Source organism: Phodopus roborovskii, unplaced genomic scaffold (genome assembly GCF_943737965.1).
Source record: "Phodopus roborovskii unplaced genomic scaffold, PHOROB, whole genome shotgun sequence".
In the NCBI taxonomy this organism is placed as follows: Eukaryota; Metazoa; Chordata; class Mammalia; order Rodentia; family Cricetidae; genus Phodopus; species Phodopus roborovskii.
The window spans coordinates 58,389,021-58,407,668 of record NW_026126480.1 but is presented as its reverse complement, the minus strand read 5'-3'; the positions used below and the strand labels follow the sequence as shown (position 1 = coordinate 58,407,668).

At 48.7% G+C, this 18,648-nt stretch overlaps 1 protein-coding gene across 1 annotated transcript; it reads left to right on the top strand.

Annotated features, from left to right (window-relative positions):
- Window positions 1-7,628: 7,628 nt before the first annotated feature.
- On the top strand, window positions 7,629-16,735 carry Ms4a15 (membrane spanning 4-domains A15). The gene is made up of 7 exons (XM_051192099.1): window positions 7,629-7,974; window positions 11,569-11,691; window positions 13,863-13,919; window positions 14,528-14,620; window positions 14,930-15,043; window positions 15,919-16,059; window positions 16,666-16,735. The coding sequence occupies exons 1-6, from the start codon at window positions 7,750-7,752 to the stop codon at window positions 16,033-16,035; spliced, it is 729 nt and encodes a 242-aa protein (XP_051048056.1). The 5' UTR covers window positions 7,629-7,749; the 3' UTR covers window positions 16,036-16,059; window positions 16,666-16,735.
- The last annotated feature ends 1,913 nt before the right edge of the window (window positions 16,736-18,648 follow it).

The window sequence follows — 18,648 nt, the reverse complement described above, 5'->3', positions numbered from 1 at the left end:
CCGTGGCAAGCCGGTGAGTACCCCCATTGTCCTTCTAAAAAGACCACCCAGGGAAGAGATGGGTGGGGCTGTGGGGGCCGCCGGGGATGGAGAGAGAAAGAGATCATTGACAGAAACCTACCAGGCACTAAGATTGGGAAGGAAGGAAAATCCCAGCTCATTCCAGTTCAAGGCAATGAGAGACCCACTGCACAGGATAGGGGGACAAAGGAGGGGTATCTGTCTTCTCTCCTCAAAGCCAGGGTCAGAGATTACTCAGGTACCCACCAGGGACCCCAGGGAGGCAATCGCCCGCCTGAGGAGACTCCCTTCCTCCAGAAGCCAACTCATGTTAGAAGTCCAACCTAGGCAGGTGATTCCAAACCATGCACAGGTGTCCTATCTGCCCCTTCTCTGAGTGGAAGAGGACATGGCAAGGGTCACTGCTAGAAAACTCTTCTGGGCAAATACTGTGTCATTTGTAGATGGGATGCATTAGTCATGGAAAAGCAGAGCTGTCAATGCTGCCCAGTCTCAGTGGAGGGGTGCATGGGTATAGCAGAAAGCCGTGGGGTGTGTGAAGGCCAGTGACTGAAAAAAATCTGCTTCCCCGTGGTATGTTTGCATCTGGTGGCATCACTTCTGGGACTATAGGGCAGGCCTGGAATGTCCTGGAAAAGCTGAGATTGGAGACAAGATGCCTGGTGCCACAGGGCCAGGCTTACATAGATGCAAGTTTTTGCCTGGTCTGAGAAATGGCTACAGACCCAGGAGAGAGGGAGGGGGTGAAACCTTAGAAGCCTGAAACACCCTACCCTAATCCACTTCCGTGATATGTGGGGAAACAGGCCCAGAGAGCTCAGACTGTTTGCCCAAATTCACTCAGCTACTTCATCTTTTTGTTTTGTTTTGCTTTTCAAGACAGGGTTTTATCTTTAGCTTTGGAGCCTGTCCTGGAACTCGCTCTGTAAACCAGTCTGGCCTCGTAATGTGCATTCTTACCAGGCTGAGTGCAGGATCTGTGACTTAATTACTAAGCGAAGGTGCCAAGCCCCAGATGTGTTACCATACATTTCATTCCAGCCCCCCACCCCCTTAGAGTCTCTCCCTTCCAGCTGCCAACACCTCCTCAAAAGGAGCTTCAACAGGGAAGTAAGCAAAGCTGCTTTGGGACCCGGGTGAGGATCACTCTCAAGTCAAGTGCTGGCTGCCCAAGGGTGCTCCAGCTAGCATGCTGGGGCAGCCCACCACCGGTCCCTGCCACTAAGACTGTTAACAGCTGAAGCCCAGGAGTAGTGAAGGACTCCTCCCCACCAGGCATGCCCCAACCTGACAATCCTAGGTGGTCCTTATTGTCTTCTGGAATGTTGGTGGCTCTGATTTGGTTTGTGGTCCCAATCAAGCCCAAGGCAGAGTGTGCTCTGTGAATGCTAACTCTTGAATTTGAATATTGGTCCTTTTTTATAGGATGTGAATCAAATGTGTATGCTCTATGATGCAAATAAGTACCTATCTGTAAGTAAAACTGTTTACATTAATTTTGAAAGCTTCACAGCGGTTATAGCAGGGTGACACTTAGGCAGTCCTGTGACTTTTCCAGTCACTCTCAAGCCAAACTGCAGCAATTTAGCAATTAGCCTGCCTGCTCTTGTATCGCATCAGGACCTGGAGCTGTTCCTCAGCCCAGGTCCAGCAGGTAAGGAGAGTGATGGATGGCTGTCTTTTTTTTTTTTTTTTCCTGTGCCTTTCTTGCTCTCCCCCACCCCCCCATACACACAGTAGCTGACTACCTGTCATCTCCAAGACTGGGCAGTGCTAAATGAGGACAAAGGACAGGGGCCATGCACCTGCTAGGTGCTTTGTAAGTTGCTGTCACCCTCCCTGAGGTAGGCACTTCTCTACAGAGACACACCCCATTGCAAGGATCTCTCTCCTGTGTACCCCTCTGCAAAAGAGCTCTAGCCCAACCTAGAAATCTGCAGGTCCAGTGAAAAGAGCCTACATGTGACTTTCTCCCAGACAGTTCCTCAAGAAAGCCTCACCCCCCATGGCAAAAGACAACCAAAGACATGTCCCCTCCTTCCTGTGGGTGTCAAATCTATTTTCAACCCCACTTGCAACCCTGGGAAAAGGGCATAAAATGCAGCCCACAGTTTCTCAGCCACCTGCCTTTTGCAAGCCCCCTGACACCCTTGGTGACATCACTCACTTCAGAGTCTGCTCCCCAACCAACACATAAGCCCTCAAGGCCCATGACCTGCCCTACTTGCTTCTGCAAAATGATCTGCAAAACATGTCCATCCCAGAGTGCCCCGGGTGTGTGCCAGAGTTCCTTATAAATTGTTAAGGGCTCTGCATGAAGGGCTGTTATTGCCACATCTCACTCAGCAGTTGATAATCAAACACGGTTGGCCTGAGTTTCCAGGCAGCTGTTGGCTTAAGGCAGGGTGCAGTGGCTTTCTTTCCTGTGCATGCATGAGCGTGGGATATGCTGGCTGATTGAGAGTAAGAAATGGGGGAGCACTGAGGCAGAGTCACCGGAATACCACAGGTGGATTAGCCACTGGCTTCGGAGGAGCTGGGGGAGGGGAGTGTGTGAATCTCAGGTCCTGTGTCATTTATCCCTGCCTGGGTTTGCCACTTACCCTGCTGAGGGTGCAAAGCCTATTTCTGTAGGTGTTTCTCTTCTCCTGGGGATCACGGGGCTCTGTGTTTGATCATATTTCTCACCACCCACCTGAGAATGGTGCTGTTAATGATGCAAATGCTCCCTGCTGGGTGGCTTGAGCCCTGTGGGAGCTCAGAGTTCTTCTGACCCCAGAAAAAGTCCCCAGTACACATATGACTCATCATGCCCCTCATGTATGATCTTCCCCTGACCCTGGTAAGTGTGTCCTTTTAGCCTAAGATTCTGCCTTTTCTGACTCTGTCCTTAGTACTTTTGAATGTCCTTACTTAGGGAAGTACTGAAGTGGCAAACTCACTCAGCCCCCTTTGGTTTATAATGTGATCACCTGCAAATGCCGAGGGGTGTCAGATGGCTCTCATCTTTAATAATAATGGCTCTCATATATACATGGATAAATGCATTTGTGTATATATGCAATGCACATGTGTGTGAGTACATATACAAGTGCACACACATACATGTAGAGGCTAGGGATCTGCATGGCTCTGTCTCCCAAGCACTGGGAATCTAAGGATGCTACCATGCCCAGTGGTTTTCTGTCTGAGCATGGAACCTGGGTCCTCATGGCTTGCTATCTCCATCCCCATCTTAGTGTCATAGGACAGCAAAGAGAGGTCACCTCCTCCTGTTTCACAGAGAAAGTACTGGTTAGTTACTGTGACAATGAGGGAAAACCCTCCACAGTGCCCTGGACTGGTCAATAAACTCTTAGCTCAGAAGTTGTGACTTTACTGTCACTCATGTGGTTTTAACCAAAAAAGTCACATGACCACACCAAACTTCAAAGCACCCAGAATATAATAGCTAGAACAATTGAGCAAATGACAGAGCCTGCCCCTGGAGGCAGCAACGAGGAACAGATGCAGGTTGGGACACACACAGACTTGGGCTTGAATCCTTGCCCTCAGATTCACTAGCTGGGTCACCCTAAGCATGTTCCTTCTCTGCCACAAGCCTGTCATCACACCACAATAATAAACTGTGGGCATTATCAGGTCACTGTAAAGGTAAGAAGCAATGTATCGGAAGCATCCAGAGACAAGGGTGTCCTCAAGAAACAGCACATGCTGTTAATCCCATAAGCTGGGGCAGGGTGGAGCTGGTGCCCCATGAAGAGTTCAGAAAGTTTCAAATGTCAGTGATGATCTAGAACTGATAACAACACTGCTTTGAAACAAGCACACCATAGCCCTTTGCTGGTGTCTAAGGACATTCTAGTCCATCTTGATCCTCATTGCCAACCCCTGAGATGAAGTGAGCAACTGTGCTAGCTATGACACGGCCTGGGGTGATCTGCGTCTAAAGAGAACAGGTTCCTGGTTCAGTTCATGTTTAGCTGCCCCTGTGTTTTGAGCCTATGGGGAGATAGGACATGGTAGCCAGAGTATGTGGCTAGTAAGCCAAGAAGAAGCCAAGACCCCAAAACCCCCTTCCAGGACATTTCCAGACCCCCAGGGCCAAAGGACCCTCCACCAGCCTCTGTCTCTTGCATTCATTGTGGCTCATGTGCCTGGCCTTCCTTTTGGTCTCAGGCTGGTGACACTGTTTTGGAAAGTTTGGGATCTTTAAGAGGTGGAACCTCTGCAGAAAATGGCTGCTGGGGTCAGGGCTTGAGGTTCACAGCCTGGCTCTGCTTCCTGCCCACTCAGTGCTTCCTCACTGCAGGTGCATTCCAACCAGACGCCTCACACTCCTGCCACCATGCCTTTCCCAACGTGATGGACAGTGAGCCCTTGAACGCTAAGCCAAAATAAGCCCTCCTTGCTTTAGCCTGTTTATTTTTCAGTATTTGGTCACAGAAATAAGAAAATTAAGTAATGCAAGATTCTGTCACCTGCCGCTCATATCATCCTGGGAACCAAGTCTACGTCTAACAGGCAGACCTTTGAGGGACAATCAATACCCAAACTCTAGTCACAGCCACCTTTACCATCATTGTATAGAAATAGTTGGTAGCTCAATGTATTTTCCTTCTTATTCCAAAACACCGAAATTAATGTGGCATTTAAAGCAACAAGTAAATTCCAGTGACCATTTACTATATGGTCCAGGCAGTGTTCTGAGATTGGAGTTGGAAAACTCCAACCCACCAATCAGACCCAGCCCATCTGTTCATGTCAATAAAGTTTTATTGAAACATAGCCTCATCTATTTATGCATTTATTGCCAGTGTCTGGTTCACAGAGGCTTCTCCTATTCGAAACAGAAACTACCTCACAAAAGCCCAAAATCCTTATTAGCTGAGTGTCTGCAGGGAATGTTTGCTGGTGTGGCCCAAGCAGTGTTCATGTCTGCTAAGAACCATTTCAGTGTAAGGGTCTGAAAGTTGGAGCCCCAACTAAATCCCACCAAGTGGGAAGTAATAGCACTTTCCTTGAAGATGTCAAGCAACTTCTGCCACTCTCTGTATGGGACTGTCATTCAATAACATTATTTACCTGAAACATGTTCTTTTTTTTTTTTGCATGTGCATGAATGCATGCATATCTGTATGTCTATGTGTACATTTATGTGCATGTTCATGCATGTGCATCTATATGCATGCATGTGTGTGCACATATATGTGTGCATGTATGTATGCAAGTTCGTGCATGATGTGTGTGGAGGCCAGAGGTCCACTCTGGGTGTCACTCTGTCTTGGAAGTAGACAGTTACCTTGTTTTCTGAGAGAGAGTCTCTATTGGTCTGGAGCTCACCAAGTAGGCTGGGCTGGAAGGCAGGCCAAAGAACACCAAGGATCCAACTGGTTCTGTATCCCCAGCACTGGGATGACAAATGTGTGTGCCCACTCCCAGCTTTTTATATGGGTTCATGGGATTCAGACCCAGGTGGTCCTTATGCCTGTGCAGCAAGTACTTTACCATCTGAGCTGTCTCCCCAACCCATGAAACATTTTATTAATCACCTCCAGTGAATAGAAAAAGCTCATGCTGGCAGATTTTACCCTGTGCCTCCTCTGCCATTTCGGTGGAGGTACTCCAGCCATTGGAACCCTGCTTCACTCTTTGTGGGGACTCAGCTATGTCTCCCAAAGTCAGTCCCAACAGGACACTTGCACTTTACATTCATCAGTATGGATCAGGCCCATCACAGAGGACACACGTGTGGGAAGCACCATCACCCAGCATAAAGATGCATATCCACTGAGGTCCCTCACAAAGCCACAGGGATTGGGCTCTGTCAAGAGCCTGCTATCCAGAAGCATAAAGAGACACAATTGAGTTTTCCATAGTGCTAGAATGTATTGACCAACAATACATTTACAAGCTGAGTCAGTTTCATTCGCTGCAATTTGCCAAGCACTCCTGATTTTCCCTTAACAGAAGGCTGTTAACTCTCAGATCACACATTAAACACCTCACTCCGTGTGTGTGTGTGTGTGTGTGTGTGTGTGTGTGTGTGTGTGTGTGTGTGTTTTACAGGTTACAGAATGACTATAAAAGTACAAAGAGGCCACGGCACAATTCAAAGAGGCCTCACCAGAGGTCTTGAGCTATTAGAGACACAAAAGTCGCTGCTTTGGTTGGATATGATATTAAGGATCCCAGTTGGAGAGCTGAAGGCAAGGATTGCAGAGACACAGGTCCATGGAGGAGACGTAGAGGGCTGTTTTGGACAGAGACAGACTGACAGTAGTTTCAGGAGGCTGTATCAAGCAGTGGGACCAAGCTGAGTTGAAGTGCCAGACAATCTGCCTGGTGGTCCCATAACACACACATTGTGGGCTTAGGTGCCAGGGCAGTGAGGCCACCACCACTGCAATGGTGGCATCTTCTTTATAGGGTACTTTCCATCCTTTGGAATGGATGACATTGGCAGGAGGTAGTTATCTACACACACAGGGAGACACTGAGTCTTCTTGCCTCATTGGATGAACCCACAGAGCAGCCAAACGCTGCCTTTCAAACAGAGTCCCTCAGGGCAGGGCACAGCCCAAAGCCACGCTTTCACACAATGTGGAGTAACTTGGAGTATAGCACAGCCTGATCCCCCACAAGCTGTACAGTCTGCGAGCTGCAATGCCTCATGCACTCAAACCACAGACCTAAAAACAGTGGCAAATACACTTTTGTGCACTGAATATATAAGGTTTAAGAATATACTCCTAGTAAAGATGCTGGAACAATTCACTGTGTAAATCAGGGCCTTTACCTGGCCTGTAATGAGACAGGGTCTAGTGCCCTTACCCCTACTCTTGGTCAGGAAACTGAGGCAGGAAGAGGTGACCCTCTTGCCCCTAGTCTCATAGTAACCACATGGGCCAGACTTCAAATTCTGTCTCCTGTCACAAAGCTGTGACTTGGACTGCTGGGTTCTTCACCACATGTGAAAGCCAGCAAGGAGGATGACTGTTTTAATAATCCACTGGATTATATACACACCCTGGGAAGCGCTGCCAGACATCTAGCTAATGGGTCAACATTCATTCCCTTGAGTGTTTTCCCAGGCCAGCCACACCCATGCTTTCCACAATCCGTGTTTATCTTAGCTACAATAGCGGTTACTACTAGGGTAGTCAAGGGGAGCAGGATGGGTTTCCCCAGGGTAATTATGTACCCACTGTCACCAGATGTAGGCCTAGGGGAAGGAAGGGGCCCCATCCTGTCTGGCCCTTCTCTTCCTTACTTCAGGTAAGCTCCACCTTCCCAGGGCTGTGTGTGTGCGGTCACTCACCCTCTCTGGGGAAAGGAGGATGTTTAAATATATGCTCCTCTCAAAGGTTCCACTTGGGCTGGGGATATGGCTCAGCAGGAGTGGGCTTGCCTCTCCTGTAGGCTCCATTCCATGTGCAGCACTGAAAATAAAAAATGTTCCTTCCATGTAATGTAGGAGAAATCAAGATCAAAGTCAAGAGTAAAAAGCCTAACATTCAAGCCAGGAGCTTACTCGGAAGCTTACTCTGGGAGTCTCTTCTTTTTTCCCAGCTCTAGTCAGGAATTTGGGCTCTGTTATCCCCTGGCCTCAGCAAGCAAGAGCAGGGAGGTGCGCCATTTATCAACTGACAGCCTTAAGCAAATGTGTAACCACCATCACTGCCTTGTTATCTCCTGAGCCTTCGTCCCCCAGGCTCTCTGAACACGATGTCCACACCTCCTGCCAGCAATGGTGTGTTTGTCGTCATCCCGCCCAGCAACGCCAGCGGCCTCCGCCCGCCTCCAGCCATTCTGCCCACCTCCATGTGCCAGCCTCCAGGGATCATGCAGTTCGAAGAGTCACCGCTGGGGGCGCAGGCGCCCAGGGCCACCCACCCACCTGACCTTAGACCAATAGAGACGTTCTTGACCGGAGAGCCCAAAGCTTTAGGGGTAAGAGAAGCTCCCCCATGTGGTCTGAGACAAAACCGCGGGGCAGGTAGTGAGCCTTATACTCTACAGGAAGGGGCGCAGGCAAGGGATAAATGGGAGAATTCACTCGTGTACCAGACAGACAAGGCGCTTGGAGCTCACCAAATAAACCAGTAAACAAATGACCAGAACTCCAAAGAGGATAAAGAATGATGGGGGACTACAACACTAACAAGGACAGAAAGCTCTCTCTGAGAAGATGACACTGAAGCTAAATCCTAGGTGTTAAAGTCAGCCTAGCAAGAGCTTGATGGGTGCAAGGATGGGTGAAGGGTAGGATTGACTATATAGAAGAGCAGCAAATGCACAGGGCTGAGATGGGAATGGGTGTGGCTCATTAAAGGAAGCTATAAAATACTGACATAGCTGGACCGTAATGAACAAAGGAAGACCTGACAGGGGGTGAGAATGAAATGGTAGGCACGAGCCAACTCCTGTAGAGCTGACAGTCCATGAAGGGTGGCTTCCAAGCCCTTCTCTAATCTCAAATAGCCTTAGATAGTGCTCTCTACGAAGGGATAAAATATAGATGATTGGTGGATACATGGATAAGATAGATGATAGATTAAATAGATGATAGATGATGGACAGATAGTGACAGATGAATATAATTAAAATGAAAAGACAGATGGGTGGATGAAAAGAGATAGGTAGGATGGATAAATAAGATAGGATAAATATATAGGTAAGACACATAGATGATGGAATAGATAATATATAATAGGTGGTGATTGATAGATAAGATAGATGATAGATTAATAGGTGGCTAGATAGGCATGTGAATTGCTAAAATCAAAAGCTTCAAATTCAATTGAAGTTTTTTAGTGTACAAAATAATGAGTGTTCTAATGCTGTATTTATGCTTGCATATCATTATTCTTTGCTCATAATCATAACAGAATTATTTTGGGCCAAGAACTCATGAAGTCAGGCAAACCCTAAGGACTGGATCACACTCAGATTAGGCAAATGTCGGCTGTCCATCACTGCTCAAGCAGGAGTGCTCCCAGCTGCAGCCAATCAGGTGACCTCCCACTTTGTTACTGCTCATACTGCCTAATCTGAGTGTGATCCAGTCCTTAGGGTGCCTGTGACTGGCTGTGCTCAGCTGTCTGTGTTGGGCTAAACTCCACTGTTTATTTAAATTATATGCCCTTAGATGGGATTTCTCTTTGTTTCCATACTGAGTTAGGCTGCAGTTTGCATAGGAAGAGACATTAATGGTCTCCTGTTAAATCACACATATAAATTATATATGCGTATATATTTCTGTGTGAACAATAGGAACCGTGCAAGCAATGGTGGCAGTGTCCACTCTGAGAGACACCTACACTGTACCACATCAGCTCTTCAGACTCTCAGTTCTCAGCACCAGCTTGTGAGCCAGGCCCTCCCATTCTTACTGCAAAGACTAAGAGCCTAAGGCTTGTCAGTATAAGTCATTTGCCCAAGGCCAGACTGCTGGCAGGTGGCATTCTGTGACCCAGGACAGCCTGACCATAGATTCTACTTTCAGTCCCACTGTTTGGTCATGCCAGGACCTCTGACTAGAATGCAGAACTCCATCCTAAAAGCTGCATCAGAGTTATGGTGCAGAAGGTGACTGGGGATAGCAAACTAAAATAAGATATTGACCAGTGGTGGTGATGCACACCTTTAATCCCAGTACTCAGGAGGCAGAGGCAGGCAGATATCTGTGAGTTCGAGCCAGCCTGATCTACAGAGCTAGTTCTAGGCTATCCAAGGCTACACAAAGAAACCCAGTCTTTAAAAAAAAAAAAAAGTAAGATATTGTTTCTAGAACCCTGAAACCACAAAGAAGGCCCTGGGAACTTAACTCTCTTCCTCTCTCTCTCTCTCTCTCTCTCTCTCTCTCTCTCTCCCTCCCTCCCTCCCTCCCTCTCTCTCTCTCTCTCTCTCACACACACACACACACACACACCACACTTTGGTGAGACAAAGCTAATCTATAGGAAATCTAGCTAAGTATCTGGGAGTATGAGCCAAGGGGAAGAACACTAGCTGTGTTATTCAGGGTTTCTATTGCTGTGATGAAACACCTTGACCAAAAACAAGCTGGGGAAGAAAAGGTTTACTTGGCTTACACTTCCATATTGTAGTCTATTGTCAGAAGAAGTCAAGACTGGAAGTCAAGCAGGACAGGAACCTGGAGGCAGGAGCTGATGCAGAGACTGTGGAGGAGTGCTGCTTACTGCATGCTCATCGTGGCTTTCTCAGCCTGCTTTCTTATAGAACCCAAGACCGCCAGCCAGGAATCACACCACCCACCATGGGCTGGGCCCTCCCCCACTGAGCACTAATTAAGAAAATGCTCTACTGCCTGCAGCCTGATCTTAGAGAGGCACTTTCTCAATTGAGGGTCCCTTCGTTATTCTAGTTTGTGTCAAGTTGACACAAAAACTAGACAGCACACTAGCTTTGGAGTTAGCTAGCCCACTCCTCCATATCTATGGGTGACTAAGTGTCTATGAGTTCAGTTTCCTGGGCTCCAAAATTAAGATGGTGTTCACATCACTGTGTTAGTGTTAAAAGAGAACAGATCTGAAAGTAGCCAGCACAGTGTTGTGCTGACAGGCTTGCAGAAAGTGGCAACTGACATTTCACAGGACTTATTCCAGTGGCAGAAAAAGATGGCATTGTTGGCAGTGAGACACACACACACACACACACACAGAGAGAGAGAGAGAGAGAGAGAGAGAGAGAGAGAGAGAGAGAGAGAGGAGCTGGAGAGAGAGAGGGTAAGCATAGAGAAGAAAAAGCAACAGAATACTGAAGTTTGTGTCCATAAATACCCCAATTCTTGACACTCACATTAGAAAGCGATATGCAGTCCCCATGACTCCAAGAATGTGATTGTCACTGCTCACAGAAATGCTATGGATGGATTACTGCCTTGGGTGATGTCAAACCCTTGCCCACCATAGGAGCCCCTGTGAGAGTTCCCGAGATGGAAAGGGTGCCAGTCATAGACTGTACTCAAATATCTTCCATATCTCTTTCTGCTCAGTTCTGGTCACCAAAAATGTGTGAAAAGCAATGCAACAGAACTTACCACAAGGCCACACTTCCCAGAGAGTACCCACCCTTAGGAAAGCCATTCCACATCTGGAAATGTTTCCGTGTGGCTCTGATAAATAGAAGAAAAAAATGTGGGCGAGGAAAGCAAGAGAGGGCAGGGAGGGAGGGAGATGGAAAGAAAACCTAGTGAAGATTTCAGCCAGCGGAGACAGCTGTGACCTCCCAGGATGGGTTAGGGAGACGGCAAGCTAGGCCTGCCAAAGAACCCGGGCTTAGAAAATCAGACAAGCAGCTCAGAGCTGTGCTTGACAACTACAGCTCCACTCACACATTGCACTTTGGCCTGGAGCTCTTGGTGGGCTGAGGAGAGCTCGTTCTATCTTGATTTAATGTTCTGGCCTCAGACTAAGAAAATCTGAGATTCTCCCCAGTGTCTGTGGGAATCGGCCGCTCTCCTGAGAGGCCGGCAGGGGGCGCTGTGAGGACAATGGCCTGAGCCCTTGATGCCTCTCACAGACTGTACAGATCCTGATCGGCCTCATCCACCTGGGCTTCGGCAGCGTCCTGCTAATGGTTCGCAGAGGCCACCTGGGAATGCTCTTCATCGAAGGTGGCGTCCCCTTCTGGGGAGGAGCTTGCGTGAGTGCGGGAGTTACCATCCTATGCTGGGGCGGGGTCCTGCCCAGGTCACCTCTATCTGGCCCACTCCCAACATTTCCCTACCTTAGCCCATCCTAAGTCAGGATCTAACTCGCCTCCCAGACTAACGTGTGCATAACAGTTATCACTAACCTTCATCATAAACCTTGGCCTGACCTACTCCCAGCAAACAGGCAGTGCTCCACCAGAAACAGCCAGGATCAAGCAGGCCAGAGTCCTAGTCACAGCCGGGCTTCCTGCGTCCTAAACCCACATCCACACCCCACCCACAGAAAACCCTCAGTTACCTCTGTGAGTCCCAGCCCTGCCTGAGCTGATCTCCAGGTAGTCTCCTGCCCTGCATCCATTCCTCTGCCCATATCCCCCACTGGAGAACCAAATCAGGGTTTACTTGTCGGTTCCGAGGTGCCAAAGGGAAGTTTGCAAGGTGGTGCTGCTGTCTGTAGCTCTGCCAAAGGTGCCAGAGCTCTAATGGGGGGGGGGGGGAAGCTCCAGCTATCTCCAGGAAGCACAGGCTTTGGAATCAGCTTAATGGGGTCTACACTGAAGCCCACTGTGTAGGATGGAGTCCCGTCTGTGCATCCCAGGCTATCTGGGCAAGAGCTCAGACGCCCCTAAAAGCGGAGCTCAGAGAGGTCAACATTGCTGACACTCCACAGCTAGAGCTAAACGGCTGGGAACAAACTTTAAGTCCGGGCTCTAATGGTCCATAGTGAGCCCAAGTTGGAGGAAAATGTTGACAAGCAGGAGTCAAGGTAGGCACTGCCTCGGGAAGAAACAAGGGTAGTGGTTCTTCTCCACACTCCCTCTTGCTTCAAATTCTGTCACAGTGTGCCCCATTCGCATGGTAGGAGGGGACAGTAGGGTCATGAGGCCTAGGCAGGGCATGTGTAGCTTGGTATTCAGTTTTTGTGTAGAACTTCACAGAGGAGACTGCTGGGTGTGTAAAGCACTTGTGTAAGGAGTAGGTTACACACTTGCACAGCAAGGATGAGGCCTTGAGTTGTGTCTCCATTGCCTTGTCGTCAAAAGCCAACCTGAGCTGGCAACCCCAGGGCTGGAGAGATGTAGACTGGTCAGACCCACCAAGTCCAGGTAAGAGAGCCTGTCTCAAAAAACAAAGAAGGCGGCTCCTGAGGAGGAACAACACATAAGGTCGTCCTTGACCCACAGGTGTGAGTACACAAGCATACACACACACACAAATGCAGGCAGATGTTTCTTTCCCAATCCCAGCTGCCAGTCCCAAATAACCAACATAGAGGCTTATAATTAATTGGATATGCTCGGCTGATAGCTCAGGCTTGTTACTAGCTAACTCTTACACTTAAATTATCCCATAATTCTTATTTATGCTTAGTCACATGGCTTGGTACCTTTTCTTAGCATGGCATTCTCATCTTGCTTCTCTGCATTTACCTGCAACTCTCTGACTCTACCCTTTCTTGTCCCCGAATTCTCCTAGGCTGCTTCTTGAGCTCAAACTCTCCCTGCCCAGCTATCAGCCAATCAGCTTTTTATTAACCAATGAGAGCAACACATATTTGTAGTGTACAAAAAGATTGTTCCACGGCACACAAATGCACACATGCACACACATGGCCTCACATCTGGGACTGTTGCCCCATGAGAGAAGGGATCTTTTCCATTTTATACAGATCTGTTGAAACTCAACTGCTACTTGGTAAATACCTGATCAGTGAATATTTGAAGGTGCATGTCCTATGAGGCTTTAGTAATATGTCAATGAAAATACATACCTTGTAAATTATGGCTTGAGGTCTCAAGACAGAGGCCGCTTTTTTGTTGTTGTTGCTGTTTGTTTGTTTGTCTGTTGAGACAGTCTCTGTTTGTAGCCCTGGCTGTCCTAGAACTCACTATGTAGAGATCAGGCTAGTCTCAAACTCACAAATATTTCCTTGCTCAGCCTCCCAAGTTCTGGGCTTAAAGGCATGTGTGACCATGCCAGAGGACAAAGGCCTCTTAGAAAACCACTAAGACACCCTTAGAAATACACCCAAGATGCCTGGCAGACAAGAAAGCTTATGGGTCTCTGCCTATACCTGTGTCTTCTTGGTAGAATCTAGGCATGATGTGTCTTGGTCAGTATCTGAGCCAAAACTTCATTGGGCCCTCTCTTCCCTACACAGTTCATCATCTCTGGGTCCCTCTCAGTAGCAGCTGAGAAAAATCACACCAGTTGCCTGGTAAGTTTGAATGGAGACAGAGAATCAGGACTGGGGATGGGACCCACTCAGGACACCCCCCATCTGCCCACTCATTTTTGGCCCATTCAACAAACATTTCTTGGGGATTTTCTAAATGTCCATGGAAGGAATTTAGACATCCAATACAGAAGGAAGACATGGGACACTTGCAAAATGCCACCCAAGGTTGTAAAGGTCTAAAGATGGAGTGTTCATAGACATTCCGGGGAAGCCAACGCAGGAAGGGTCCCCGGAAGAATAGACATCAAGCTGTCTCAGGGGGTGAGCCTGAGCCTGGGAATAGGGAAGTGGGGAGGGGGACAGGCTCCTGCTGCAGACCTGGCTCAGGAAACCCACCAAGAGGATCAGGCCTCCTCCACAGCAGCTCCCAGGAGGAAAAAGCCAAGGGAGGCATTGGGGCCTCTTCCTGGGGTCCCAGGGATGGAGAAGAAAAAGAATAGTGAGAAAGAAAAACCGCGCTGTTCAGGGCTCATGGCCCCAGCCCTGGGCCCATGGGAGGAAGGGTGCAGGAGGCTGGGCATAGTGAGCTGGCCCCTCTTGTCCTTTCTCCTCTTTGCCTCTTCTTGGTACCCCTCTCCCTCCCTCAGGTGAGGAGCAGTCTGGGAACCAACATCCTCAGTGCCATGGCGGCCTTCGCTGGAACGGCCATTCTTCTTATGGACTTCGGTGTCACTAACTGGGTATGTTGGCAGATGTCCCTAAGGGCACTAAACCTGGAAAGATTAGGACTGCAGCCAGGACTAGTGAAGACCCAATTGTCAGCAGCCCTAGGCTATTCACAGAGTCTGCTGCTCCAATAGAGCTCATGAGTGTACTGACATCATGTGTACTCCAAGATGGGGTGTGGGGGGAAAGGACATGAGGCCTGGTAGAATGGAGGGAGAGGGCTGGGGCTGGAGCCAGGAAGGCCAGATCCGGGTATACCTCTGCCTCTTGCCTGGGCAAGTTTAAGCTCTAAGTTTGACTTGACTGTGGGTTTGGGTCCCCAGGATGTGGGCAGGGGCTACCTTGCTGTGTTGACCATCTTCACCATCCTGGAGTTCTTCATCGCTGTCATTGCCACCCATTTTGGGTGCCAAGCCACCCGTGCTCAAACTAACGCAGTGAGTACTCTCACACCATGCCCAGGGCCCCTGAGGAATGCCTGTAGCCTGGAGCGACTGTGCCTACAAACCCCTCCCACTTCCCCTTTGGAGTAGAGTTGTGATGAACTTCCAATAAGACACTAGGGCCCAAAGCTATGAAATGGGACTATTCACCCCGTGGCCAAAGGGGGGCGCCAGCACTAGCAGCAAAGGTGCTGCTATCTTTCCGGGGGGGGGGGGGGTGACAGGGTTGGGACGAGTAAGGGGCGCGCCTTGCACAGAGATGTCCAGTCTGTGAACAGATGGGCACATCAGAAAAGACAGCATGACTCGGTGGAAGTTAAATTCATTTTTTCCCGGGAAAAGGAGAAGGAAGCGAGAGAGGGGCAAAATGAGAGCGGGGGGGGGGGGGGGCCGAGGGGGAGGTGGTACTGATAGCACAAAGGCTTGCCTGGGCGGGAAAATGCAGCCAGAGGCTAGCGGGTGACATTTAAGGTTGGCGAGGAGGGGGGCGGGGGCGAGGGTGAGATGTATTCAAGGAGCATAGTGAAGGGCTACCGGTGTGGAAGCAGCCAGGGACTAGCACTGGTTCAGGCAAGAGCTATAGAGCCCCGAACTCAGCAGCTGCTGATCAGAAAGGAAACATCAGCTCACTAGCTCTTTGAGAAATGAGGTTTGTCCACTTTGCTCCCTGTGGTGTGTCCAAGCCCTGGGTCATAACTCACCCTAGAAAATGTTTTCTGAAATGTTGATTAAACATGCTTTTGCGTGTTGTGTGTGTGAGCATTTGGTACTAAGGCGCTGTTCTCAGGGTGTCCACTGGGTGGAACTGTTGCAACACTCCTGGAAGACCGCAGAGCCGCCCAGGTTTGGGGTTTTCTGTTTCTTTACAGTCTGTGATTTTCCTACCCAACGCCTTCGGCACGGATTTCAACATCCCCAGCCCAGCAGTCTCTCCACCGCCTGCCTATGACAATGTGGCATATATACCCAAGGAGTCGTCAGAGTAGTAGATCGCAACCCCTCTTCTGCAGGTTAGAGCCCAGGCTTCCCGTTCTCCCCAGCTTCTCTCCATCCTCACCTTGTTGTTCTAAGCTGGCCCTTCCCCACCCAGGCCTTCTAGGTGGCATACACTGTGTCACCAAGTGATGTGTTCCATCAGTAGTGTCTTTCTAAAAAAGACATAAGACTGATGTCCAGGGTGTGTGTTCCTAAGCACTACCCCACCCCAGCCCTGTCACCTGACATAGATGGGCCCTGCCTGGGCTCCTCTGCACTGTCCTTGGCTCAGTGTGGTAAGTCTTGGCATCATGGAGGTTTCACGGGTTTGCCTTCAAGAAGATCCTTAAGCACAGAGAACTCAGAATGTTCCAGAATAGACTGGCATTTCAGAGGTTCTGGCCCTATCACACAGCAAGACAGAGGGCCTGATCCCCAGACTCCTGCCCCCAAGACCATCTCTGGGCTTTGTCATCTGCTGTTACATCTTTGGGTTGTCATTTTCTCACCTGGAAACTAAAGTGCTAAACTACATAACCACAAGGCCGATCCAACACCACTGGGCTCCCTGGGGTCCTTGGGTCTAAGATAGGCATTGCCCCAACTCCCTCCCAGAACCTCCTTTTCCTTGTTTTTAATAGGACATTGGTGTTGACTCTGGCCCTTCCCACATCCTAGGACAGGAGACTGCAGAGGAGACTGGCTGACTCTTTCACCCAGGACATCATCCACAGGTGCACAGGGGAAGCATTACTGACCCTCCTGTATCCTTACCTCACCCCTACCTGAAAAGCATGGGTGTTCCTGAAAGTTACCATGGGAACAGGGCTGAATCCCAACAGGAATATGACACCTTCAGCCCAGTGTTCATAGGCCCTGGCATATGGCTTGTTTCATCCACACTGTGGAGAAAAATAAACAGCATGGCTTACATTTTGACTTGGTCTCAATGTAGTGGCTTTTGCTTTTTGAGCTGTCCATGCTTAGTCAGAGGTTTGGGTAAGTAACCCACAAAGAGCAGGCAAGAGGAACTTCTTGCAGCCAGGGACATCTCCATGCCTTGATTTTGATGATGATGATTACATGGGTAATTGCCTATATGATAATTAACTAAAGTGAAGGCAGTGGGTAAGGACCTGCGTCTGGATGCTCAGCATGCATGTAAGAAGATGACATGTGTCCATAATCCCAGCACTGGAGACACAAAGGCAGGAAGAACTCTGGGTGGGCTTGCTTGGCCAGTCAACCCAGCTGAATCTGAGATCCAGGTTCAGGAAGAGATCCTGTCTTAAAAAGAAAGATGAGCAACTGAAAGAACAAAGAAGTCCTAGGAAGCTTGAACTTAGCCTATAGTACTTTTCTCAAACAATCAGTATATGTATAAAGGATAGCTCTAATGAAGTTCCATAACACACATAGCTTATGTGCTTGCCCGCCAAACTCAGGCATTAATCAGGACCAATTATGCTGACCCTAACTAAGCACATGAAAGTTCTAGCAGATTTTCCCAGACTATCACCCAGTCTAGTTTGGATACCCATTTTTCTGACCTACCTAGATCCACGTAGTTTTGTTTCTTTCCCAGTATTCCATGATTCCCTTTCACCTTCCTCATATCTAGATTGAGGATTCTGAATTTATGCTAGCCTCTACCGAGTTTATGGCATGAATAAGAGATATGAATAAGAGATCTCAAATACCATCTGGGAATGGACATTTCTGTGTCCGGACAATGAGCAAAGATTTTGAATAAAAATATGAGAGGGAAGTCAATCCAACAATGGCAAAGCAAGTGTCAGCATCTCTCCAATAGTTTCTATAGCACACCTACCTCAGAGAGTTCTGAAGCAATCTATTATCAAATACCCAAGGATGTGTAACATTAAAAATAAAAGAGAGGGATGTATTTACTTCACAATTCTGGGTTCTGGAGATCAAAAGATTGCATGTGGCAGTGGCCTTCCAGCAGTCTAAAGGAGCACAAAGACAGCAAGAACATGCGTGTATGCTCACTTTATCTCCTTCCTGATGAAGCCACTAGGATTCATTCATGGTGGCCTCCCTCTGGTGCCCTTCTAATCCTAATCACATCCCCTCACCACTGTCCACAGCTTGAGTAATCTGATCGCTGATAGAGAGGATGGTACTTTAGCTTCCCAGGGACTCTTAGCTCTTATTCAGTCAGTTCCACAATTATTAAGACTGTACTTAATACTCAAAGGGGGTGGGGCATGGAAACTGACTGTTGGCTTTATTCCTATGAAGTCAGTTCCACCCAAAGCAGGTAGGAAGTATTTTTAAAAGTGGGGTTCTTCGACCTGACCAAGTGAGAATACATGGTCCCCAGTCGTAAAACTGGGGAACCGGCATTGCACCAAACCAAGCCTTCTGAATGTGGGTGTCAGTTAGGAGACCTGGGCAGTCTAATGGGACCTCTGACAGTGGAACCAGTATTTATCCCTAATGCACAAATGGACTTTGGGAACCCATTCCCCATGGAGGGCTATTCTCCCAGCCTAGATACACAGGAGAGGGCCTAGGCCCTGCCCCAAATGATGTGACAGACTTCGATGATTCCCCCATGGGAAGCCTCAGCCTCCCTGTGGAGTGGATGGGGGTGGGAT